The sequence below is a fragment of the Oncorhynchus masou genome, chromosome 10 (assembly GCF_036934945.1).
Source record: "Oncorhynchus masou masou isolate Uvic2021 chromosome 10, UVic_Omas_1.1, whole genome shotgun sequence".
NCBI lineage: Eukaryota > Metazoa > Chordata > Actinopteri > Salmoniformes > Salmonidae > Oncorhynchus > Oncorhynchus masou.
This window is the reverse complement of record NC_088221.1, coordinates 38,462,679-38,490,361: the sequence shown is the minus strand read 5'-3', so window position 1 is coordinate 38,490,361 and position 27,683 is coordinate 38,462,679. Positions and strand designations below refer to the sequence as shown.

The window sequence follows — 27,683 nt, the reverse complement described above, 5'->3', positions numbered from 1 at the left end:
GGCTCCAGCTATTAACACAAGCCTGTCCTCCCCAGTTAAGGTGCCATCAACATCCTGCGGTTTTATTTTAATGTTTTAATTAACCTTTATTTATCTAGGCAAGTCATTAAGAACATATTCTTATTTAAAATGACGGCCTACCAAAAGGAAAAAGACAGGGGACGGGAGCTGGGATTAAAAATAAAAATAAAATTAAAAAATAATATATAAATATAGGAGAAAACACACATCACAACAAGAGAGACAACACAATACAAAGAGAGACCTAAGACAACAACATAGCAAGGCAGCAACACATGACAACACAGTATGGTAGCAACACAACATGACAACAACATGGTAGCAGCACAAAACATGGTACAAACATGATTGGGCACAGACAACAGCACAAAGGGCAAGAAGGTAGAGACAACAATACATCACACAATGCAGTCAGAACTGTCAGTAAGAGTGTCCATGATTGAGTCTTTGAATGAAGAGATTGAGATTAAACTGTTCAGTTTGAGTGTATTGTTGCAGCTCGTTCCAGTTACTAGCTGCAGAGAACTGAAAAGATGAGCGACCCAGGGATGTGTTTGCTTTGGGGACCTTTAACAGAATGTGACTGGCAGAACAGGTGTTGTATGTGGAGGATGAGCGCTGCAGTAGATATCTCAGATAGGGGGGGAGTGAGGCCTAAGAGGGTTTTATAAATAGTCATCAACCAGTGGGTCTTGCGATGGGAATACAGAGATGACCAGTTTACAGAGGAGAATAGAGTGCAGTGATGTGTCCTAGAAGGAGCATTGATGGAAAATCTGATGGCCGAATGGTAAAGAACATCTAGCCGCTCAAGTGCACCCTTACCTGCTAATCTAGAAATGATGTCTCTGTAATCTAGCACGGGTAGGATGGTCATCTGAATCATGGTTAGTTTGGCAGCTGGAGTGAAAGAGGAGTGATTAGGATAGAGGAAACCAAGTCTAGATTTAACTTTAGCCTGCAGCTTTGATATGTGCTGAGAGAAGGACAGTGTACTGTCTAGCCATATTCCCAAGGAGTTGTTTGAGGTGACTACCTCAAGCTCTAAACCCTCAGGAGGTAGTAATCACACCTGTGGTTAGAGGGGCATTCTTCTTACCAAACCACATGACCTTTGTTTTGCAGGTGTTCAGAACAAGGTTAAGGGTAGAGAAAGCTTGTTGGACACTAACCCAGCTTTGTTGTAGAGCATTTAACTCAACATCTGGGGAAGGGCCATCTGAGTATAAAACTGTATCATCTGCATATAAATGGACGAGAGAGCTTCATACTGCCAGAGCTATGTTGTTATTGTAAATTGAGAAGAGCGTGGGCCTAGGATTGAGCCTTGGGGTACTCCCTTGGTAGATCAGCACTCCTACTCTAAGACTCTTTATGAATGCAGGCCCTGATGGTGAGATCAGTTGTGATGGTAAATGAGCCTCATACTTACAGCTGCCAGACAGGAGAGGAGAGTTATAGGCCCTAGGAAAGGAGTAATTCCATATGAGATCAAACAATGATTTACTTCTAATGGAGAAAGACTGAGAGGGGGAAGGATTAGAGATGGAGAGATAGAAAGAAAAGAGCAGAGGGAGAGAAGCTAAAAGTAGGTGGCAATAAAGGCAATTTGGGTTGGTGTAGAAAATATATCAAATGTTTATATAATCCATCCAAGTGAAGCTTCTAGGTCCTCTGATACTTTTCTCTTAAAGCTCTGGGGAGGCATTCCTGCTCTCCCACAGAGACACAGTCTGCCCATGTACAGGACCTGTGCCTGAAGACACATGTTATGGCTTGAATCATACACGTTTGATGTGATATGACCTCTAAACATGTAATTGAATGGATTATTGACCAACCTGATAACCAAAGTGTCAGATGCATTGTGGATTATTTTCCAGGGTGGGTGAGGAAGGTGACATTGAGCACTTTGCCAGTTCTCTTCTCAAGGTGTTTACATGCAGCCTGTTGGGATGCCCTTGGGACAGATGCATCTGTTCCCCATCTCCAGGCCTGTTATGGCACCCTGCTCCTCTGCTCAGACACAGCTTTCTGGAGAGACACGTTACCTGCGGGGACTTGCTTCCATTCAGCCACAAGTCCATTAGTCAGGCACTGATGTTGGGTGATTAGGCCTGGCTCGTGGTTGGCGTTCCAATTCATCCCAAAGGTGTTCAATGGGGTTGAGGTCAGGGTTCTGTGCAGGACAATGAAGTTCTTCCACACTGATCTTGACAAATAATTTCTGTATGGACCTCGCTTTGTGCACGAGGGCATTGTCACGTTGAAACAGGAAAGGACCTTCCCCAAACTGTTGTCACAAAGTTGGAAGCACAGAATCGTCTAGAATGTCATTGTATGCTGTAGCGTTAAGATTTCCCTTCACTGGAACGAAGAAGCCTAACCCGAACCATGGAAAACAGCCCCAGACCATTATTCCACCTTCACCAAACTTTACAGTTGGCACTATGCATTGGGGCAGGTAGCGTTCTCCTGGCATCCGCCAAACCCAGATTCATCCGTCCGACTGCCAGATGGTGAAGTGTGATTTATCACTCCAGAGAATGTGTTTCCACTGCTCCAGAGTCCAAAGGTGCCTAGTTTTACACCACTCCAGCCAAAGCTTGGCTTTGCGCATGGTGATCTTAGGCTCGTCCATGGAAACCCATTTCATGAAGCTTCCCACTAACAGTTCTTGTTCTGACGTTGCTTCTAGAGGCAGTTTGGAACTCTGTAGTGAGTGTTGCAACCGGAAGACATACAATTTTTTATGCGATTCGCGCTTCAGCACTCTGTGGTCCCATTCTGTAAGCTTGTGTGGCCTACCACTTCGTGGCTGAGCTCCTAGACATTTCCACTTCACAATAACAGCATGTATAGTTGACCAGGGCAGCTCTAGCAGAGCAAAAATTTGCCGAACTGACTTGTTGGAAGGTGACATCCTATGACGGTGTCATGTTGAAAGTTACTGAGATCTTCAGTAAAGCCATTCTACTGCCAATGTTTGTCTATGGAGATTGCATGGTTGTATGCTCAAATTTATACACCTGTCAGCAACTGGTGTGACTGAAACAGCCAAATCCACTAAATTGAAGGTGTGTCCACATACTTTTGTATATATATTGTACCTGCCGTCTTTTAACAAATATATTTGTTTCTTATTAGGGTCCCTATATGTGGGAGGAAATTGGATTTGAGTGCAAGCTGTTGACATCAAAGCTCTCCAGAGCCCACTGTGCCCCATGTGGCTGGTGTTTGCAAAGGGGGCTATATATGAAATGGCTTTGAGTCTCTGTTCTCTTCTTTTTTTGATGTGGGTAGGGAGATGAAAAATGTTAAATGCTTTTTCTTCTGTTCGGTGTTTGGTTGTGCTGGTGGGTACCCCCACCTTTCTTCTTCAAAGGTGTGAGTCAGAATTCGACATTTATGACTTGAGGGGCTCAGCCAGAGTCTCTTGTGTCACATGGCATGTCATGAGCATTATAAAGGTGCATTCGGTACTCATAGGAGAAAAGCTCAATTTAAAGGCTTTAGTTTGGCATACAAGATATTTTGTATTAAAGTAAAGTATAACAATGATATTGTCATCCCATTGGCCCCCAATCCTATAGCCAGGATTGAATCAATTGCCGATATTGCATGTTTAGACACAGTAGCTCTTTCAGAAATGTATTTGATATACATGTTCCATATGAAGGGAGTTGACACTTGATATAGAAATAGTACTATTTTTAGATAACTCTGTTAACAGGATGTAATGCAAGTTAGGTAGCTAGATACTTCGGTTCACCTTGGCTTGCTACCAGTATAGCTAAACTCTGTTAACATGTGTAGCTATTGTTAGCTGCTAGCTATATAGAATTATCAGTTTGATTTAGCTAGCACGTTAGCTTGCTCAGTTATCAAACAACCTAGCTAGCTATTCAAACCTCATCTCGCCGGGTGGCTAGCTAGCTAACGTTAATTTGATAAAATTTGTTTATTAACCTCTGGTAGCAAGCTAAAGTAGTTAGCTAAGTAATGTTAGATAATTTGCCAAAATACATTTGACAAAGAAAAGCTAACAACGATGCGTTATGATGAAATAAGAGAACGTGACAATAGCTAGGTTTCCATCCAATTGGAGACATATATTCTTGCAAATATTCTAAAATCCACATGAAAATATAGGCATTTTCCCACCAGTGGTGTGTTTCCACCAAACAGACTTGTTGTGGATACAAATCAGTGTGTGATGACACACAAAACATGCTTTTTCGCTTAAATCAAACCCCCAAAAATCTGAAGTTCAATGTGTTTACATGGCATTTTCAACAGTTTACGAAAACAGTTTAGTAAAATAGCAACTGTGCCTACTCTGGTCTTGGCACGTGCGCCCTAAATTTGCAGGTACCGTGCGGATAGGCTAGTCTACATGATGAGATTATTATGGATAACAGTGAGAATATGTTTATCTGTCAAACAGCAGTCAAGCATCGATCATCAAGTCAACAGAATAAGACCATTGATATTTATTGAAATGGAGCGTCAAGGTCACCGTGCACTTTCACCACCCTGTGTAATTCATGATCATGTATTTAATCTGTAGCCGAAACGGCAAGGTTTCCCGAATCGCAGTGGGAGGACCACTCACCATGTCATCACGTGACTCCAAGTTTACTTTGATATGATGGTTATTATATCAATGTTTGTGCAAAAAGGCGTTTCCACTGACATTTCTCTCTTAATAAATGGAAAGCACAATGTTCAGGGCCATACAATTTGTCCATTGTACAGTATACAGCCTACAATGCACTGTACTACAGTATCCATTCTCAGAATTTCTCCTTCCCACCTTCAACAACCTGTTTGCTCTCTGTACTGGCTTATATTGGTTGTGTCGCATCATTTGAAACAGGTTAAATCAATGTTGAGTGGTTGTGTTCAATCAATGACATATATTCTCTATTTGTATTTGATTGTTGCCACTTGTGTTTACCAGTATGGATGACATGTGCATTAGAGTGCAGAATGTGTTTTGAGAATGAGAATGTGTTTAGAGTTTTGCTGAAAAGTCTAAGTGAGATCTGCAAATAGTGTTTTACCATGTGAAATGGTTTAAGGTATTGGCAACAGACTGTGTTTTACCATGTGAAATGGTTTAAGGTATTGACAACAGACTGTGTTTTACCATGTGAAATGGTTTAAGGTATTGACAACAGACTGTGTTTTACCATGTGAAATGGTTGAAGGTATTGACAACAGACTGTGTTTTACCATGTGAAATGGTTTAAGGTGTTGACAACAGACTACATAATTAGCTAAATGAGTCCATGCAACTGAGAACTTTGTTCAGCCAATGGGTTTTAGTGTTTTAGCAATTGAGAACAACTGTAATTGGATCCTCCATTGTGGTGGTCACGTCATTGATTTCATAGCGTGTCACATGACGAAGTGTTTGTGCAAATGGGAACACAAGATAGAGCTGTGATTTAGGAACACGTTCCTGGAAGAAAGATAAAAGTTAGGATGCTGATATAACCAGGAACAGAAGTGCTTTGTGGTGTGTGTGCGTGTGCGTGCGTGTGTGTGTTTTATAAATAAATGGACTAATTTTGCCTCAGTCTGAAGCATTGCAGTGCTAATAGATTCAAGGGAATGCATGATTCAGTGCAAACTCATCCATTTACACTCTCTTGTTAAATCTACTGTGCTGGCTAATGTAGAACAGGTCAAACTCATGTCACATTTGAAGAAAATGCTGTTTTTGGGGGGAATACCCACATAGAGAATACCCACCCTCTCTTTTCACTATGTCACACTTTATGTTTGGAGATGCACTTTGCTACAGTTGATGCTACAGTGTTTTTATTACAAATAAGTTGCTGTAGTTATAATCATATTGTATTGGATGTCATGTGGTTGTATTTTTTATTGTTTTAGTGAGTATTTGTATTTGTATTGTGGCTGTGTAAAGACCCTTACCTGCCCAGGGACTGCAGGTGCACATTAGCTTTGTCTAACACCGGCACATTTACATGGATGTTGCATTATTGTAGTATTGATGTTGATTAATGTACACTGTCCCCTATAAATCAATAAATACTCTCAGCCTGAAGATGAGGAATGTCATTAATTTCTGTATATTATCATCTATTCCCAGGTGGATGTTCCAATGATCTAGAGATATTCTTCAGTCTGAGAGCTAGTTTGGATCAACATGATTAGGGCCCAGTAATTCTATATAATTGACAGTTGAATACTGTTTCTCACCATCACAAAAAGTTAGAACATGAATTCTGTTCAAGTCTCAGGTTTTATTAGTCATATGTACAGGATACACATGAAATGCAATGAAATTCAACAACAATAATACATAATAAAATACATCAATATGAACATAAAGTAAATGGCTCAGTAGAATAGGATAAACATTTCAGCATCATTGTAATACAGGAAGGCACCATTTATAGTCCCAATATTTACACGTGTTTTGGGGATGGGGGGGGGGGAGTGTTTAAATTATGTAGTATTAAGCAATCATAATAAGATAGCAGAAGCTGTGGTGTGTGTGTGTGTGTGTGTGTGTGTGTGTGTGTGTGTGTGTGTGTGTGTGTGTGTGTGTGTGTGTGTGTGTGTGTGTGTGTGTGTGTGTGTGTGTGTGTGTGTGTGTGTGTGTGTGTGTGTGTGTGTGTGTGTGTGTGTGTGCGTGCGTGTGTGTGTGTGTGTGTGTGTGGCGATTCTGAGCAGGTGGTCATTTCAGTTCAAATGTTCAGCGGTCTGATGGCTTGTAGATAGTAACTGTTTCTGAACCTGTTGGTATCAGACTTCATGCTCCGATTTAGTTGAGATTTAGCATATCATCACATGAACTGAATGAGATGTTTCAGTAGGACATCTGATGGGGCTTTTGCCAAATTAAAAAAATATAAAATTCCATACACTGCACATTTTTTAAATGTACTTCACCAAAAGGCAGCATACTTGCCTTACACATGAGAGCATTATGGGAGATTATATGACGGTAACATGTGGCACTGTAGCTCACAATAAGCAGCAAGCTGCCTGGCCTGCACATGACTTGCATTTATTTTAGCACACAATGCACTTCATTGTGTTGACTTAGGAGTGTAGCACACCATAGGGATTCACATTTAGACCATATCAAACCATTCTCCACTATACTTTCTCAACCTGATGACGGTCATTTAACGGCCATTTTAAGCTCTCATGCTGATGTTGTCCCATGTGTTGCCTAGCATGAATTATGGGGTTAAATGACAGTCATCAGGTTGAGAATGTATAGTATACTTGAGTTCACTGTATGCAGGTTACAGCAGAGTTTGTCAACTGCACATCGGTCTAGCTTTCGGTGAAATACAATACGTCTTCAATGCCGCATTGAAGTTTGTTTAGTGTTTTCCAGACGTGCTTAGAGCCTATGGATTCTTTAATTACATTGAACTGATTTCTGACGTGCCATTCCTTCTTTTTCCGTAGTGTATTTCTGTATTGTTTTAGTGATTCACCATAGTGAACACGTAGGCTCAGGTTTTCTGGGTCTCTATGTTTTTCATTGGATAGGTTTTTCAATTTCTTTTTTAGGTTTTTGCGCCTTCTTCACAACACTGTCTGTGTGGGTGGACCATTTCAGATTGTCCTTGATGTGTACGCCAATGAACTTAAAACTTTCCACCTTCTCCACTGCTGTTGATGTGGATAGGGGGTGTGCTCCCTCTGCTGTTTTCTGAAGTCCACGATCATCTCCTTTGTTTTGTTGACGTTGAGTGAGAGGTTGTTTTCCTGACATCATATATCCGGAGGCTGCATTTATTGTAGCTGGAGATTTTAACAAAGCAAATTTGAGAACAAGCCTACCTAAATTCTATCAGCATATTGACTGTAGCACTCGCAATACACTGGATCTCTGCTACTCTAACTTCTGCGATGCATACAAGGCCCTCCCCCGCCCTCCCTTTGGCAAATCCGAAGTGCTTTGATCATATCACCTAAAGTGTCCAATGTTGTTAGTCGTGTGGTTTGGCCTCAGACCAGTAAGTGTGAACAGAGCCTGCCGAGCATCCATTGCCATTGGCTTGGGCTAGTCTCTCGGGTCTCTCTCTCTTTCTGGATGCTGGGTAGGTAAATATTGACACTGCAGGGTTTTATGACTCCTAGACGCTAGCTGGTAATTCTTAATTGCCACCTCTAAAATAATGTTGCACCTAGAAAGGTACACAGGTACACAAGCTAGCGCTCCGCTTGTTCCCTGGTTACTACCAATGCAGGTATAATTAGCATGGCTTGGTAAACAGAAACACGACCACAGAAAAATGCAACAGGGTCTTGGTGTTTGAGTTTTCACTGACTCACTCCATTATTACCTCTGCTAAATAGAGAAAGGGGTCAGTAAGATTTATAATACTATATTTTCAGTAAAAATAGCCTAAAGACCATAGTGATTTGATTTGAAGTTAAATATGAACAGTTAATAGATGCAGACTGTGACTCAGCCATGGTGTTGGAGAGGGCATAACTGTTTCAACAAATGGTTTAGAACAGTTTATTACAGGTTTATAAACTATCTGTGAACTAATGTTTTACAGTTAGCGTGCACTGCGCCGGTAGTGATATCCTTGTCCCATCGCGCACTAGTGACTCCTGTGGTGGGCCGGGCGCAGTGCACGCTAACCAAAGTCGCCAGGTGCACGGTGTTTCCTCCGACACATTGGTGTGGCTGGCTTCTGGGTTGGATGCGCTCTGTGTTAAAGAAGCAGTGCGGCTTGGTTGGGTTGTGTTTCGGGGAACACATGACTTTTTTGACAACATTTGTCTCTCCAGTTGTAGCGATGAGACAAGATAGTAGCTACTAACAATTGGGTACCACAGAAATTGGGGAGAAAAGGGGGTCAAATAATAAAAAATTTAAAAATCATTGTTTAAAGTGTGGCTACATAAACTATTAGGATTCATCATGGCCATATTCGAACTGGAGGTAAACATGTACTGATGTCACCGGAAGGCTGTATGAAAGTTCCAACTCTGAGCTCTCTGGCAGTTCTTTACTGTTACGCCCACTGTGTTCACTCTGCACGTAACACGGACGGACGGACGGAGGGAGGGAGAGAGGGAAGGAGGAATAAGTTCATCTGGACTGGCTCCAGGCCTGCCTCAGCCTGGCCCTGGTCTGTCTTCACTACTGGCCTACAACTACTAGTATTGGGCTGGGTTAGATATCTCAGTAGTAGGGAGTGGCAATCACAAGGCCTTTTCTTGCTCTGTGTAGGATCCACATGACCGTATCTGCTGCTCAGAACTGGATCACTTACCCTAACAGTCTCTCCTCCTCATGTTGTCTACAATGTATTTTCATGGTTTTTCATTGAATTTCTTCTGTTTTCTTCTATAGATAGATTAATAATGCTGCTGAGTTGGGCCAGGATATTTCCCCCAGCCAAACTGAGGTCTCATGGTGTTCCCCTGTAATAGCTGGGGTTTATCCTATTGACATCCAGAGTGCCATTATGTATTTATATGGTCAGGGGTCAATGCAGCTTCACATAGCTTTTAATACACCTTCCTGTTTAGAGCAAAAAAAAACAGATCAACCTCTTCAGGGTCTTTGGGTTCTTTTGTCTCCCATCTCTTCACCTCTATTGATCTCTCTGTGCGTGTACTTTCATCCTCTCTCTCTCTCTCTCTCTCTCTCTCCTTCTCTTTCTCTCTCTCTCTCCCAATGAAAAGTTTTATTTGACCTTTATTTAAATAGTCAAGTCAGTTAAGAACACATTCTTATTTTCAATGACGGCCTAGGAACAGTGGGTTAACTGCCTTGTTCAGGGACAGAACACAGAATTCAAGAGGCTTTACTGGCATGAGAAACATGTTAAAAAGCCAAAGAACACCATCCCAAACCTGAAGCACGGGGGTGGCAGCATCATATTGTGGGGGTGCTTTGCTGCAGGAGGGACTGGTGCACTTCACAAAATAGATGGCATCATGAGGTAGGAACATTATGTGGATATATTGAAACAACATCTCAAGACATCAGTCAGGAAGTTAAAGTTTGGTCGCAAATGGGTCTACCAAATGGACAATGACCCCAAGCATACTTTCAAAGTTGTGGCAAAATGGCTTAAGGACAACAGGGTCAAGGTATTGGAGTGGCCATCACAAAGCCCTGACCTCAATCCTATAGAAATGTTGTGGCAAGAACTGAAAAAGTGTGTGCAAGCAAGTAGGACTACGTATGTAAACTTCAGAATTGAACTATATATATATATACAGTGTTGTAACGATATACAAATGGTTAAAGTACAAAAGGGAAAATAAATATATATATATATATATATATATATGTGTATTTATGATGGTGTTTGTTCTTCACTGGTTGACCTTTTCTTGTGGCAACAGGTCACAAATCTTGCCGCTGTGATGGCACACTGTGGTATTTCACCCAGTAGATATGTGAGTTTATCAAAATCGGGTTTGTTTTCTTTGTGGAGCTGTGTAATTTGAGGGAAATATGTGTCTCTAATATGGTCATACATTGGGCAGGAGGTTAGGAAGTGCAGCTCAGGGTCCACCTCATTTTGTGGGCAATGTGCACATAGCCTGTCGTCTCTTAAGAGCCCAGTCTGTGTCACAATCGTCGTATTGAGTAGACCAAAGAAAAGACAGAAAAAACACGAAGTACACTGACGAGACTGATAAAGAAACACAATGCTAACAAGCAACATAACATACACAATAACCCACAAACCACAATACAAAACAGGCTACCTAAATATGGTTCCCAATCAGAGACAACGGCAAACACCTGCCACTGATTGAGAACCATATCAGGCCAAAACACATAGAAACAGACTAACTAGACATGCAACATAGAATGCCCACTCATATCACACCCTGACCAAACAAAACATAGAAACAAACAACGCAAATAATGGTCAGAGTCTGACAGTCTGCCTACGGAGGCCTTTCTCAAAAGCAAGGCTATGCTCACTGAGTCTGTACATAATCAAAGCTTTCCATAAGTTTGGGTCAGTCACATTGGTCAGATATTCTGCCACTGTGTACTCTCTGTGTAGGGCCAAATAGCATTCTAGTTTGCTCTGTTCTTTTGTTAATTCTTTCCAATGTGTCAACTAATTATCTTTTTGTTTTCTCATGATTTGGTTGGGTCTAATTGTGTTGCTGTCCTGGGGCTCTGTGGGGTGTGTTTGTGAACAGAGCCCCAGGACCAGCTTGCTTAGGGGACTCTTCTCCAGGTTCATCTCTCTGTAGGTGATGGCTTTGTTATGGAAGGTTTGGGAATTGCTTTTGAAACACCATTAACACTATATCTTTTGGAACACCATTATTTTTGTCTTGCCGAGATTTACTGTCAGGGCCCAGGTCTGGCAGAATCTGTGCAGAACACCTAGGTGCTGCTGTAGGCCCTCCTTGGTTGGTGACAGAATCACCAGATCATCAGCAAACAGTAGACATTTGACTTTAGATTCTAGTAGGGTGAGGCCGGGTGCTGCAGACTTTTCTAGTGCCCTCGCTAATTCGTTGATATATACAGTGTTACAACACAGAGGCGGATGCAAGATGCAAGCAACGATGGTTTTAATGAATGTAGTTCACAGCAGCAACATGACAGACAGACTGTACTCAGAAGAGCCCAGGAACTCTGTGCATCTTCCGATCATAACGTGCTGAGAAAACCAGGGGATTGTCCGGAAGAGTAGGAAGGAGCACAGCAGATAATCCACACAAGAAAGAGCACGGACACACGACACAACCTCAGAAAGAAACAACGATCAACAACAAGAAACACTGGTAACAGAACATAAAAGACAGCTGACTCAGGCCGAGATAACGCCCACACAAACACTGGAGAGAGAGAGAGAGAGAGAGAGAGAGAGAGGCAGATTCATGAACCGTGACATACAGTGGGGCAAAAAAGTATTTAGTCAGCCACCAAATGTGCAAGTTCTCACACTTAAAAAATGACTAACTGTAATTTTCATCATAGGTACACTTCAACTATGACAGACAAGAGAGAAAAAAATCCAGAAAATCATACTGTAGGATTTTTATTTATTTATTTGCAAATTATGGTAGAAAATAAGTATTTGGTCAATAACAAAAGTTTATCTCAATACTTTGTTTTATACCCTTTGTGGGCAATGACAGAGGTCAAACGTTTTCTGTAAGTCTTCACAAGGTTTTCACACACAGATGCTGGTATTTTGGCCCATTTCTCCATGCAGATCCCCTCTCGAGCAGTGATGTTTTGGGGCTGTTGCTGGGAAACACTGACTTTTAATTTCCTCCAAAGATTTTCTATGGGGTTGAGATCTGGAGACTGGCTAGGCCACTCCAGGACCTTGAAATGCTTCTTACGAAGCCACTCCTTCGTTTCCCGGGCGGTGTGTTTGGGATCATTGTCATGCTGAAAGACCCAGCCACGTTTCATCATCAATGCCCTTGCTGATGGAAGGAGGTTTTCACTCAAAATCTCACGATACATGGCCCCATTCCTTTACACAGATCAGTCATCCTGGTCACTTTGCAGAAAAACAGCCCCAAAGCATGATGTTTCCACCCCCATGCTTCACAGTAGATATGGTGTTCTTTGGATGCAACTCAGCATTCTTTGTCCTCCAAACATGACGAGTTGAGTTTTTACCAAAAAGTAATATTTTGGTTTCATCTGATCATATGACATTCTCCCAATCTTCTTCTGAATCATCCAAATGCTCTCTAGCAAACTTCAGACGGGCCTGGACATGTACTGGTTTAAGCAGGGGGACACGTCTGGCGCTGCAGGATTTGAGTCTCTGGCGGCATAGTGTGTTACTGATGGTAGGCTTTGTTACTTTGGTACCAGCTCTCTGCAGGTCATTCACTAGGTCCCCCCGTGTGGTTCTGGGATTTTTGCTCACCGTTCTTGTGATCATTTTTGACCCCACGGTGTGAGATCTTGCATGAAGCCCCAGATCGAGGGAGATTATCAGTGGTCTTGTATGTCTTCCATTTCCTAATAATTTCTCCCACAGTTGATTTCTTCAAACCAAGCTGCTTACCTACTGCAAATTCAGTCTTCCCAGCCTGGTGCAGGTCTACAATTTTGTTTCTGGTCTTGGCCATAGTGGAGTTTGAAGTGTGACTGTTTGAGGTTGTGGACAGGTGTCTTTTATACTGATAACAAGTTCAAACAGGTGCCATTAATACAGGTAACGAGTGGAGGACAGTGGAGCCTCTTAAAGAAGAAGTTACAGGTCTGTGAGAGCCAGAAATCTTGCTTGTTTGTAGGCGACCAAATACTTATTTTCCACCATAATTTGCTAATAATTTCATAAAAACATCCTACAATGTGATTTTCTGGATTTTTTTTCTCATTTTGTCTGTCATAGTTGAAGTGTACCTATGATGAAAATTAGATGCCTCTATCATCTTTTTAAGTGGGAGAACTTGCACAATTGGTGGCTGACTAAATACTTTTTTGCCCCACTGTATGTTGAATAGGGTGGGGCTTAAGCTGTGTCCCTGTCTCACCCCACGGCCCTGTGGGAAGAAATGTGTGTGTTTTTTGCCTATTTTAGCAGCACACTTGTTGTTCGTGTACATGGATTTTATAATGTTGTATGTTTTTCCCCCAACACCACTTTCCATCAATTTGTATAGCAGACCCTCATGCCAAATTGAGTCAAAGGCTTTTTCGAAATCAACAAAGCATGAGAAGACTTTGCCTTTGTTTTGTTTGTTTGCTTGTCAATTAGGGTGTGCAGTGTGAATATGTGGTCTGCCGTACGATAATTTGGTAACATTTGGTGACATTTTGCTCAGTACATTGTTTTCACTGAGGAAATGTACGAGTCTGCTGTTTATGATAATGCAGAAGATTTTCTTGTTTGCTTATGGCGGAATACAGCTCATTCAATATCTTAGTGCCAGCCTTTGACTGTGGTGGTATGTAAACAGCTACAGAGAATATAGGGAAAATAAATAAACATAAATATGGATTGTATTTACAATGGTGTTTGTTCTTCACTGGTTGCCCTTTTCTTGCGGCAACAGGTCACAAATCTGGTTGTTTTCTAATTATTTGTGGGTTGTGTAATCAGAGGGAAATATATTTCTCTAATATGGTCATACATTTGGCAGGAGGTTAGGAAGTGAAGCTCAGTTTCCATCTCATTTTGTGGGCAGTGTGCACATAGGCATGCCTGGCTCTCAAGAGAAGACAGGCTATGGCAGCCTCTCTCAATAGCAAGGCAATGCTCACTGAGTCTGTACATGGTCAAAGCTTTCCTTAAGTTAGGGTCAGTCACAGTGGTCAGGTATTCTGCCACTGTGTATTCGCTGTTTAAGGCCAAATAGCATTTTTCTCAGATGTTTGGTTTATTCTTTCCAATGTGTCAAGTAATTATGTTTTTGTTTTCTCATGATTTGATTGGGTCTAATGTTGCTGTCCCGGGGCTCTGTGGGGCCTGTTTGTGAACAGAGCCAGCTTGCTTAGGGGACTCTTCTCCAGGTTCATCTCTCTGTAGGTGATGGCTTTGTTAGGGAAGGTTTGGAAATCGCTTTATTTTTAGTGGTTGTAGAATTTAACAGCTCTTTTCTGGATTTTGACAATTACCGAGTATCGTCCTAATTCTGCTATTCATGCATTATTTGGTGTTTTACGCTGTACACAGAGGATGTTTTTGCAGAATTCTGCATGTAGCCTCAATTTGGTGTTTGTCCCATTTTGTGAATTCTTGGTTGGTGAGCGGACCCCAGACCTCACAACCATAAAGGGCAATGGGTTCTATAACTGATTCAAGTATTTTTAGCCAGATCCTAATTGGGAAGTAAAATGTTATGTTTGTTTTGATGGCATAGAAGGCCCTTCTTGCCTTGTCCGTCTGATCTCTATGTGTCTCGCTCTCTTTCTCCATCTTTCTCTCTCTATTTCTCTCTCTATTTATATTTCTCTCTCTCTTTTCTTTTCAGACATTTTGATATACTCCAAGCCTCACCATATCCCTCTATTCCTCCGTCTTACCCCACTCCACCCCGCCATTTCTCTTTTCTCTGAAGTCTCAAGACCTCACTAATAGATTGTTATTTTTGTGCATTTTATTTGTTTGTTTGTCATTGGACATGCCATCGGTGTGAGTGTCTCAGCTGCTGATTCTCTGTTTTAATCCATATGTGGTTTCTGTGAAATGTGCCACAGAATGCTGCAGCAGCCCGCAAGTTGTGCCGCAGTATGACGCAACTTTTAAAGGAGGAACCAATGTATCTATATTGGCCGGTGCCAATATATCCTCCAAACACCGGCTTTGAGGGGTTTATCACTTTTATTCAATGGGTTACCAACATATTTAAATAATGATTGTCATATTTGAATTAAAAACTTTATTTTTATAAATTTATTTATACTATTTCATTCTTCCACAAGATATAGTTTCGACACAAGTCTAGGGTTGCTACCCAAGCCCGCTGGTCGTTTGTTCTATCGGTTCGGTTGCCAGAGACGCGACCCAGTCATTAAGTCTAAATGTTCCGTTGCCATGATGGCTGGATGTTCTTATCCCTTGCTTGTAGCTAGTCAACTTTGGCTAACACAGTCTTCTAGTGATTTGTTTTGGATACATCCATAACAATGAGCATTATAATGATGTGCAATTTTCACCTGGCACAGAACATTTGCTCTCTCGGCAGGCCACTATTGAGAAGAGATAGCCAACTACACAGCTGGCACAATCACTTCAAACTAAAGCTGTAATGACAACAAACCAGCTACATTTCGTGTTTTTCTATTGACAGTTCTTTGTATATAGTACATTAATAAACATTTAGCTGATTCATGATTTCGACTGGCTGAGAAAAGCTGCCAGCCTGTCTGTCTCATCTCAACTCCAGACATGGTCATTACCATAGGACAGCACGAGATCGAATTTCAATATTGAAATAATGTTGCAAATGTCGGAGAGACAGGCAACAAGGTTTATAAATCTCTGCTGTTGAAAACCAATTGCTAGTTTAAAAGAAATGGAAGATAATGTCTAGATGCTTTTTATAGTGGAGATCAAGTCTATAAATTGTCTAGCTGGGCTGACGAGACAGTGGATTGCACAGTCATATGGAACAGAGTAAATAGGCATTTTAACATCATAGATGTTGCTGGTGGTAACTTGTGGAATAGACACAGCCTGGAATGTGGTTTTAACCAATCAGCAACCAGGATTAGCCCCACCCATTGTATAATAGGGTACTCTCAATACTTTCTCTGTCTGACAGACCCATTTCCCTCAGTGAAGATAATACTTTCTCTATCTGACAGACCCATTTCCCTCAGTGAAGATAATACTTTCTCTATCTGACAGACCCATTTCCCTCAGTGAGGATAATGCCTTCTCTATCTGACAGACCCATTTCCCTCAGTGAAGATAATACTTTCTCTGTCTGACAGACCCATTTTTCTCAGTGAAGATAATGCCTTCTCTATCTGACAGATCCATTTCCCTCAGTGAGGATAATGCTTTCTCTATCTGACAGACCCATTTCCCTCAGTGAGGATAATGCTTTCTCTATCTGACAGACCCATTTCCCTCAGTGAGGATAATGCTTTCTCTATCTGACAGACCCATTTCCCTCAGTGAGGATAATGCTTTCTCTATCTGACAGACCCATTTCCCTCAGTGAGGATAATGCTTTCCTACATAGTTGGACAGACATGCACTCTCAGACGCACACACACCATCACGCTCGCGCACACACACACACACACGCACGCCCTCCCACCCGCCTGTGCTCAGTGTTCAATTTGAGTTATTCTGGTTGGAGATATGTCTGCAGGAGTACAGTTCGGTTCAGCTGAGAATAGTGGTGTGTATGTCCTGGTGCACCTGACAGCAGACAGACAGGCTTCATTCCAAATGGCATCCTATTCCCTATTTAGTGCACTACCCATAGGGCTCTCTTCAAAAGTAGTGCACTAGGTAGAGAAGAGGGTGTCATTTGAAAGCAGACGGTCAGACAGTGTTAAGAGGGAGTTTAGATGCACTGTCCTGCTCCTATTCCAACCCAGAATGGAGGAGAGCAGGGAAACTGAAGGCCACTCACTCTCCACTCAACAAGTAGGAATGGTGCTCCAGCAGGCTGAAAAGCATGAACCAAACTGCTCTCCCTCTCTCTCTCTCTCTCTCTCTCTCTCTCTCTCTTTATCTACCCTCTTTCTCTCTACCCTCTCTTTCCCTACCCTCTCTCTCTCTACCCTCTCTCTCTCTACCCTCTCTCTCTATTTCTCTCCCATCAATCTCTTTGCCTATTTTGTTATCTGTCCAATTTAAGTTATTTGGACAGTAGACAAACACAATGACCATTTATGGGAATGTGGTAATGGATACATTTGGCTTGTACGTCAAATCTGACACAGAGATGAAAGTCTGTCATTTAACGGAATTAGTTGTGGAGGGGATCTATCACACCATTTATTGAACACTGTCACGTTGGTATAAAGGGATCGGGTGACAGGCGTAGGAATGCTTGATAAGGGTTTCTATGGACCCAAATTACAGCGTGCCATGTAAAGGCACGGGGACGAAGACCAAACAAACATGTATACAAAACACAGGGTTGAGACCCAAACAACAGAGCGAGGATTACCTTGAATAAATACACAAATGCACGATGATACCACACGGGGCGAGACCCTTAATCATCTGCGCAATACACACGGCACAAATGCCAAAACAACACAGCACAGGTACTCACACGACCAACGGACATTGGAGCAATAATCAACAGGACAGTGGTGAACAGAGGGCACACTTATGCAATTACTAATCAATGGGAATAGGGACCAGATGTGCGTAATGACAGTTCTGGAGGGATCTGTGACAAGCACTCTCTTTTCTCTCTCTTCTTCTATTCCTCCTCACCCTTCCTCTCCCTCTGTCAATCTCTCTCCATCTCTTCCTCCCCTTTTCAGATAGTGTCCAACGTCCTGATCTTCTCCTGTACTAACATCGTGGGCGTGTGTACCCACTACCCAGCCGAGGGCTCCCAGAGACAAGCCTTCCAGGAGACCAGGGAATGCATACAGGCTCGCCTCCACTCACAGAGGGAGAACCAGCAGCAGGTACTGTGGTACTGTGGTGTAACCACAGGCAGTAAATTACTTAACATAGTTAGGCCGAGTTACTGCTGATGTAAAAAGGGCTTTTGAAATACAGTTAATTAATTAAATATAATGCATATATTTCCCAATAACCTAGTAACCAAGGTCTGAGTTACCGTAAGTAACCTTTGGCTTCTGCTCTCTATAGACCAGGCAACTCCAGTCCTGTTCATAGTCAGATTCATGCCTAACGTGAGTAGCTACTACCAAGTGCCATATGCTTTGTTAGTTACCCATCATAAGCGCTGTCTTCACAGTAACTAGATGAATGGTGACAGTAGGGTGGTGGCGGTCATGGAATTTTGTCAGACAGTGATTGTCAAGCAAATAACTGCCAGTCTCACGGTAATTGACCTTTCATTAATATAAACACATTTAGCATCTCCTGTCTTTCACACATACAGTGGGGCAAAAAAGTATTTTGTCAGCCACCAATTGTGCAAGTTCTCCCACTTAAAAAGATGAGAGAGGCCTGTAATTTTCATCATAGGTACACTTCAACTATGACAGACAAAATGAGGAAAAGAAATCCAGAAAATCACATTGTAGGATTTTTAAGGAATTTATTTGCAAATTATGGTGACAGGTACTCCTATATGCTTATTTATTTATATTATTTTATAGTATGAAGAATACAGTGGAGAAGAGCTGAATAAAATAGAAAGTATATTTTCTTCAAATGATTTCAGTGAGTGCGCACATGCGGCTACTCTGTGTTGAGCGGTTAACATAGAAGCAGGTACTCCTATATGCTTCATTTAGTTGTGATACAAATGTATGTTTAGATTTCTAATACATTCTAAGGCTGCAAGATGCAACTCTAATGAGGATTTGAAAAAAGTTGCATGAAAGCCATGAGCTCTGCTTTGTTGTTTTTACACAGACTTCATCAGTCTCTCACTCACAATTTGACAAGCACTTGATAATGCCTGGTATTTCACGGCTGCATCTCCTTTGTGTGGCATTAATACCCCCTAAAAAATCCATGCCTTTTGCGGCCAGTGACCAGCCTGCCGATGCACCTCTCACATTACTCTCAGTCATGAAGACAGACATATCGGGGACACAACTGCATGAGTCTTTATCCTATTCCGAGGCGCATATGGAAGATATTGGAAGATCTTCCACATTTACTTTTCTTCAGCCAACAAGATGAGTAGGCCAAACAAACAGCAAAAGCACTATCCTATGTCAATCTACCATCCCCCATACTACAAAAGTTGACCTAGTCTATTCTGCGCGAGAAATAAATATTCCAAACATAGTCTGGGACAGTTGTGGGATACGATAGATTCCAAATAAATACAACCACTAACATCAAAAAACCTGTTTTAAGCAACGAGACAGACGCAACAGATGAGAACATTTAGCTTAAAATGTTGATAAACAATAAGGTTATTTTTTCACATTATAAGTGCAGCAACGCGCACACAACAGTAGGCTATAAGTGTGAATGTTCCATTAGCCTCTCTCTCTCTCCCTCTCCCCTTCCTCTCTCTCTACCCTGCCTCTCTCCCTTTCCTCCCCTGCCTCTCTCCCTCTCCCCTGCCTCTCTCTCCCTCTCCCCTGCCTCTCTCTCTCCCTCTCCCTGCTTATCTCTCTCTCCCTCTCCCCTGCCTATCTCTCTCTCCCTCTCCCCTGCTTATCTCTCTCCCTCTCCCCTGCCTCTCTCTCTCCCTCTCCCCTGCCTATCTCTCTCTCCCTCTCCCCTGCCTCTCTCTCTCCCTCTCCCCTGCCTATCTCTCTCTCCCTCTCCCCTGCCTATCTCTCTCTCCCTCTCCCCTGCCTATCTCTCTCCCTGCCTCCCTCTCCCCCCTGCCTATCTCTCTCTCCCTCTCCCTGCCTATCTCTCTCTCCCTCTCCCCTGCCTATCTCTCTCTCCCTCTCCCCTGCCTATCTCTCTCTCCCTCTCCCCTGCCTCTCTCTCTCTCCCTCTCCCCTGCCTCTCTCTCTCCCTCTCCCCTGCCTATCTCTCTCTCCCTCTCCCCCTGCCTATCTCTCCCTCCCTCTCTCCCCTCTCCCCTGCCTATCTCTCTCTCCCTCTCCCCTGCCTATCTCTCTCTCCCTCTCCCCTCCCTCTCCTCTCCCTCTCCCTCCCTCTCCCCTCCCTCTCTCTCTCCCTCTCCCCTGCCTATCTCTCTCTCCCTCTCCCCTGCCTATCTCTCTCTCCCTCTCCCCTGCCTATCTCTCTCTCCCTCTCCCCTGCCTATCTCTCTCTCTCTCTGCAGGAGCGTCTCCTGCTCTCCGTGCTTCCCCGTCATGTTGCCATGGAGATGAAAGCTGACATTAACGCCAAGCAGGAAGACATGATGTTTCACAAGATCTACATCCAGAAGCACGACAACGTCAGGTACCAGTCACCACTGACGTCATCAGGGAGAGGAGGGACACATGCAGTCAGTGCCATGCTCTAAAGCTATGTCTAGGTCTTCCCCTTCACTACAGTAACATGCTACTTTTATCAGCATTACCTAGCCTCTGAGGTTCAGCTATACATGCTATCCGTAGTAGTGGTAGGGTCTGTCTGCAGTGCAGTTGTAGTGGGCGTGGCCAATGGTGTGGTTTTAGAGGCCCTCCTCTTGGCTGCAGAGACTAAATGTTGCTGTTTGAAAGCTAGTTTCATGCAATTCTACACATTTTGCCATGGGGCAGAGAGAACATTTGACAGCTTTAAAGCTAGTTTTCTGCAATAAAACACATTCTGTCATTTGGCTGAGAGAAAAATGGCAGTTTCAAAGCTAATTTCCTGCAATTCTACACATTTTTTCATGATGCTATCTGAGTGACTCAAACATAACAAATTCAATGGGGGCCCTATGCCAATTTTAGATTCTCACTGGCTGGTTTTTATTCTGGTGTTTGTTAGTTCTCAAAGATTATCTTATCTAAAATACATAGCTCCATTATCAAGCTAAGCTTGGCTGACTATGTGGCTAATACCCTGCTAACGGGAGGGAGGCCTGGGGTAGCAAGCCGATAACAGCGCCCAGCTGCCCTCAGTAATTGGGGCTCCACTGAACAGCAGACAGACAACAGGAAAAGAGAGAGACATCTCCTGGCAGGTAGAGAGAGAGAGAGAGAGAGAGATAGATAGAGAGTACTCAGTGGCAGAATACCTGACCACTGTGACTGACCCAAACTTAAGGAAAGCTTTGACTATGTACAGACTCAGTGAGCATAGCCTTGCAATTGAGAAAGGCCGCCGTAGGCAGACCTGGCTCTCAAGAGAAGACAGGCTATGTGCACACTGCCCACAAAATGAGGTGGAAACTGAACTACACTTCCTAACCTCCTGCCAAATGTATGACTATATTAGAGACACATATTTCCCTCAGATTACATAGATCCACAAAGATTTCGAAAACAAGCCCAATTTTGATGAACTCCCATGTCTACTGGGTGAAATAACACAGTGTGCCATCACAGCAGCCATATTTGTGACCTGTTGCCACAAGAAAAGGTCAACCAGTGAAGAACAAACACCATTGTAAATACAACCCATATTTATGTTTATTTATTTTCCCTTTTGTACTTTAACTATTTGCACATCATTACAACACTGTATATAGACATAATATGACATTTGAAATGTCTTTATTCTTTTGGAACTTCTGCAATGTTTACTGTTAATTATTATTGTTTATTTCACTTTTGTATATTATCTACTTCACTTGCTTTGGCAATGTTAATATATGTTTCCATGCCAATAAAGCCCCTTGAATTTAATTGAGAGAGAGAAAGAGAGATAGAGGACTATTGGCTGTGGAGAAAGAGAGAGAGAAATAGAGAGAGGGCTCTTGGCTGTGGAGAGAGAGAGAGAAAGAGAGAGATAGAGGACTATTGGCTGTGGAGAGAGAGAGAGAAATAGAGAGAGGGCTCTTGGCTGTGGAGAAAGAGAGAGAAAGAGAGATAGAGGACTATTGGCTGTGGAGAAAGAGAGAGAGAAATAGAGAGAGGGCTCTTGGCTGTGGAGAAAGAGAGAGAAAGAGAGATAGAGGACTATTGGCTGTGGAGAAAGAGAGAGAGAGAAATAGAGAGAGGGCTCTTGGCTGTGGAGAGAGAGAGAGAAATAGAGAGAGGGCTCTTGGCTGTGGAGAAAGAGAGAGAGAAATAGAGAGAGGGCTCTTGGCTGTGGAGAGAGAGAGAGAGAAATAGAGAGAGGGCTCTTGGCTGTGGAGAGAGAGAGAAAGAAGAGAGAGGGCTCTTGGCTGTGGAGAGAGAGAGAGAAATAGAGAGAGGGCTCTTGGCTGTGGAGAGAGACAGAGAAATAGAGAGAGGGCTCTTGGCTGTGGAGAGAGAGAGAGAAATAGAGAGAGGGCTCTTGGCTGTGGAGAAAGAGAGAGAGAGAGATAGAGATAGAGGTCTATTGGCTGTGGAGAGAGACAGAGAAATAGAGAGAGGACTCTTGGCTGTGGAGAGAGAGAGAGAGAAATAGAGAGAGGGCTCTTGGCTGTGGAGAGAGAGAGAGAGAAATAGAGAGAGGGCTCTTGGCTGTGGAGAGAGACAGAGAAATAGAGAGAGGACTCTTGGCTGTGGAGAGAGAGAGAGAAATAGAGAGAGGGCTCTTGGCTGTGGAGAGAGAGAGAAAATAGAGAGAGGGCTCTTGGCTGGAGGAGAGAGAGAAATAGAGAGAGGGCTCTTGGCTGTGGAGAGAGAGAGAGAAATAGAGAGAGGGCTCTTGGCTGTGGAGAGAGAGAGAGAGAGAGAAATAGAGAGAGGGCTCTTGGCTGTGGAGAGAGAGAGAGAGAAATAGAGAGAGGGCTCTTGGCTGTGGAGAGAGAGAGAGAGAAATAGAGAGAGGGCTCTTGGCTGTGGAGAGAGAGAGAGAGAATAGAGAGAGGGCTCTTGGCTGTGGAGAGAGAGAGAGAGAATAGAGAGAGGGCTCTTGGCTGTGGAGAGAGAGAGGAGAGGTCTGGGGCTGAAAACCTTACTGGTACATTTAGCTATCAGATCCTTGCTTCCTCTGTAATTTAGCATCAAGGACCTTGGATCCTCTCCATCAATGGGCTTTGAGAGGAATTAAGGAAACAAGGATGGAGAAAAAGTTATTTGACGGCTAATAACATTTTCAGACACAGTGTTTCTCTGTGCGCTCCAGTTGGACAGATGAGAAAGAGTGGAGGGTGTACTATACTGTAAGTAGCCTAGCATGTGATGTGAGGTTGCTGAGAGAGCAGATAGCATCTTGTCCTGCAGCATGTCATGTCCCCTGCCCCTCCCGGCTCAGCTCAGCTCAGCCCCCTCTGCTGTTAGTCAGGAGACCTCCCTCCTGCTTTCCTGTTCTTGTCCTCCTCTTCCTCCACTGTCTCCTCCACTTCCTCCTCCTCCACTGCCTCCTCCTCCACTTCCTGCTCCTCCTTGAAAAAAAGCTGACTACAAGCGTGTTACGCAAGTTAGCAGCAGTGGCGTGTCGGGATATGTTGGGATTGAAGCTCATCTTAGTGAAGTGGGTGTCTACTAGAAGTCAGAATAGTGGTGCGTTTTTGTTGTGTTACAGTTTGTGCCAGTGTCCCAACCTTTAGACCTTGAGAGGAATCAGACATATTTAGCTGACTCCTCTCAAGGTCTAAAAGTTGGGACACGTCCTTTGGCTGCAGTGCAGTTGTGCTCCAGTCCACGGTGGCCTCCAGCCTCTCCAGCCTCGCAGTAGATTACATTACTTAATATCCCCTCTACAGGACCAGTACTGACACACTCGGACACTCGGACACACTGTTCAGCACAGCATAGCACTGCAGCAAACAACACAGAAGATTCTGTGGAGATCTGTTTCCAAGTGCACACTACAGTAGCATACCACTTAATGTGAAGAGAATCTATTGGATGTTATGCATTCTGGTAGCAAGTGATGTGCGAGTGGACATTGGAACTGAGCCCAGTGTCTCTTCCCAGCTGATGTTGTCAACTGCTGTTGCGTAGGATATTGGTGATGTTCGATGGGGTCGTTGGAGTTACCTGGGAGATGTCTCTATGAGAATGGTGGATGCATTGGGTAACAAGAAGTGGGCTCATTTCATTTTTTGGTGTATCTATGGAACAGGAATGTGCTCTGAGCCTCAAGAAGATGTAGGATTGGAATGTGTCGAGTGTGGATCTGGGATGCAAGGTGCCTATCAAGGGTGTATTCTCTGAGGTGGTGCTAGAGCGAATGCAAAGGATATACAGTACGTGAAGAACTGGATGAAGTGGTTGGTGCACACCGACTGACCCGCATAGTGGATGGAGTGAGGAGGAAGCCCACTCCATCCACTCTACTGTTGGTTGATGAAGAGTCTCTGTCTTCTCACATGCATTTGGGTTTTATGAAATACCATGTGAGAGCCTTTGTGCCCAAATCCGTGCAGTGTGATAAATGCAAATGATTATACCATGTGTCGAGTGTATGTAGATGGGAGGAGCATCATATGCCAGCTGAGTCTAAGTGCTGCAATCATGGTGGTGAACATGTATCTGAATTCCTGAAGTGTCCAGTAAGGAGACAGATGTGGCAAGAGTAAGGGCTTCCAGCATGTCTCCTGTCTGGAGGAAGTGAGAAGAGTGGAGGAAAGGAGTGAAGTTGAAGAAGTAATGGTAGTAGGAGAAGAGACACCAGATGATGTTCCTTGTCAACAGAGAGATCCTGACATGTTGCATGTTAAGAAGGTGGACGTTGCAGCGTTTATTCCATTGGCTATCAACTGCCCAGTGCAAACAGAGAGGAAATAAGAGGAAATAGCCATTGTTGTGAGTGCGGCTGAGAGTGTTTTGGGACTCTACAAGGAATACTGTCGAAGACTGCTCCGTTTCCACAAGCCCCTGAGCCTGTGTAGGGATACTGTCGAAGACTGCTCCGTTTCCACAAGCCCCTGAGCCTGTGTAGGGATACTGTCGAAGACTGCTCCGTTTCCACAAGCCCCTGAGCCTGTGTAGGGATACTGTCGAAGACTGCTCCGTTTCCACAAGCCCCTGAGCCTGTGTAGGGATACTGTCGAAGACTGCTCCGTTTCCACAAGCCCCTGAGCCTGTGTAGGGATACTGTCGAAGACTGCTCCGTTTCCACAAGCCCCTGAGCCTGTGTAGGGATACTGTCGAAGACTGCTCCGTTTCCACAAGCCCCTGAGCCTGTGTAGGGATACTGTCGAAGACTGCTCCGTTTCCATAAGCCCCTGAGCCTGTGTAGGGATACTGTCGAAGACTGCTCCGTTTCCACAAGCCCCTGAGCCTGTGTAGGGATACTGTCGAAGACTGCTCCGTTTCCACAAGCCCCTGAGCCTGTGTAGGGATGTGATTTGAACTGTGACTGAAGAAGTAGGATGTTTATTTAAATGTTTTATTTGTATTTTGTATGATGTCCGGGTTCCCCTCCCTGCAATGGAATATTTTTGTTTCATTACCCTGTACAGTAGTTTGCGGCAATACACCAAGAGGTTGTAGTCGGCCATAAAACCTAAAAAAGGAAGAAGAAGCTTAGTCTTCCCAACCCTAAATACAGGTTGTGGGTGATAGAAAACAATCCTCAAAAAGTTGGATATCCCCACACTGACTGGATTCCAGAAGGGATTACACATCACCTTGCGAGCCAGCTTAATGTGACTTGCAGACCTGATGTGGCATGTAAACCACGAGTTTCAGGCCATTGTATAATACTCTCAGGAAAAAAAGGTTTAGATTTTTCCCTAAAGGGGTACAAACACTTGGTCATCCTTTTTACCTTTAGTTACAAGTGCATAATTGTACCCCAGTTCATTTTTTCACCTTTATTTAACCAGGTAGGCAAGTTGAGAACAAGTTCTCATTTACAATTGCGACCTGGCCAGGATAAAGCAAAGCAGTTCGACACATACAACGACACAGAGTTACACATGGAGTAAAACAAACATACAGTCAATAATACATTATAAACAAGTCTATATACGATGTGAGCAAATGAGGTGAGATAAGGGAGGTAAAGGCAAAAAAAGGCCGTGGTGGCAAAGTAAATACAATATAGCAAGTAAAACACTGGAATTGTAGATTTGCAATGGAAGAATGTGCAAAGTAGAAATAAAAATAATGGGGTGCAAAGGAGCAAAATAAATAAATTAATTAAATACAGTAAGGAAAGAGGTAGTTGTTTGGGCTAAATTATAGGTGGGCTATGTACAGGTGCAGTAATCTGTGAGCTGCTCTGACAGTTGGTGCTTAAAGCTAGTGAGGGAGATAAGTGTTTCCAGTTTCAGATGTTTGTAGTTCGTTCCAGTCATTGGCAGCAGAGAACTGGAAGGAAAGGCGGCCAAAGAAAGAATTGGTTTTGGGGGTGACTAGAGAGATATACCTGCTGGAGCGTGTGCTACAGGTGGGAGATGCTATGGTGACCAGCGAGCTGAGATAAGGGGGGACTTTACCTAGCAGGGTCTTGTAGATGACATGGAGCCAGTGGGTTTGACGACGAGTATGAAGCGAGGGCCAGCCAACGAGAGCGTACAGGTCGCAATGGTGGGTAGTATATGGGGCTTTGGTGACAAAACGGATTGCACTGTGATAGACTGCATCCAATTAGTTGAGTAGGGTATTGGAGGCTATTTTGTAAATGACATCGCCAAAGTCGAGGATTGGTAGGATGGTCATTTTTACAAGGGTATGTTTGGCAGCATGAGTGAAGGATGCTTTGTTGCGAAATAGGAAGCCAATTCTAGATTTAACTTTGGATTGGAGATGTTTGATATGGGTCTGGAAGGAGAGTTTATAGTCTAACCAGACACCTAAGTATTTGTAGTTGTCCACGTATTCTAAGTCAGAGCCGTCCAGAGTAGTGATGTTGGACAGGCGGGTAGGTGCATGTAGCGATCGGTTGAAAAGCATGCATTTAGTTTTACTTGTATTTAAGAGCAATTGGAGGCCACGGAAGGAGAGTTGTATGGCATTGAAGCTTGCCTGGAGGGTTGTTAACACAGTGTCCAAAGAAGGGCCAGAAGTATACAGAATGGTGTCGTCTGCGTAGAGGTGGATCAGAGACTCACCAGCAGCAAGAGCGACCTCATTGATGTATACAGAGAAGAGAGTCGGTCCAATAATTGAACCCTGTGGCACCCCCATAGAGACTGCCAGAGGTCCGGACAGCAGACCCTCCGATTTGACACACTGAACTCTATCAGAGAAGTAGTTGGTAAACCAGGCGAGGTTTTTTGAGAAACCAAGGCTGTCGAGTCTGCCGATGAGGATGTGGTGATTGACAGAGTCGAAAGCCTTGGCCAGATCAATGAACACGGTTGCACAGTAATGTTTCTTATCGATGGCGGTTAAGATATCGTTTAGGACCTTGAGCGTGGCTGAGGTGCACCCATGACCAGCTCTGAAACCAGATTGCATAGCAGAGAAGGTATGGTGAGATTCGAAATGGTCGGTAATCTGTTTGTTGACTTGGCTTTCGAAGACCTTAGAAAGGCATGGTAGGATAGATATAGGTCTGTAGCAGTTTGGGTCAAGAGTGTCCCCCCCTTTGAAGAGGGGGATGACCGCAGCTGCTTTCCAATCTTTGGGAATCTCAGACGACACGAAAGAGGGGTTGAACAGGCTAGTA

At 43.5% G+C, this 27,683-nt stretch overlaps 1 protein-coding gene across 2 annotated transcripts in view; it reads left to right on the top strand.

Annotated features, from left to right (window-relative positions):
* LOC135547590 (adenylate cyclase type 5-like) overlaps positions 1-27,683 on the top strand; it is a 147,433-nt gene that overhangs the window by 56,936 nt on the left and 62,814 nt on the right. For both annotated transcript variants that reach the window (XM_064976730.1, XM_064976729.1), the window contains exons 2-3: positions 17,957-18,106; positions 20,374-20,495. In XM_064976730.1, the coding sequence (XP_064832802.1) occupies positions 17,957-18,106; positions 20,374-20,495 (272 nt within the window). The remainder of the gene's footprint in view (positions 1-17,956; positions 18,107-20,373; positions 20,496-27,683) is intronic.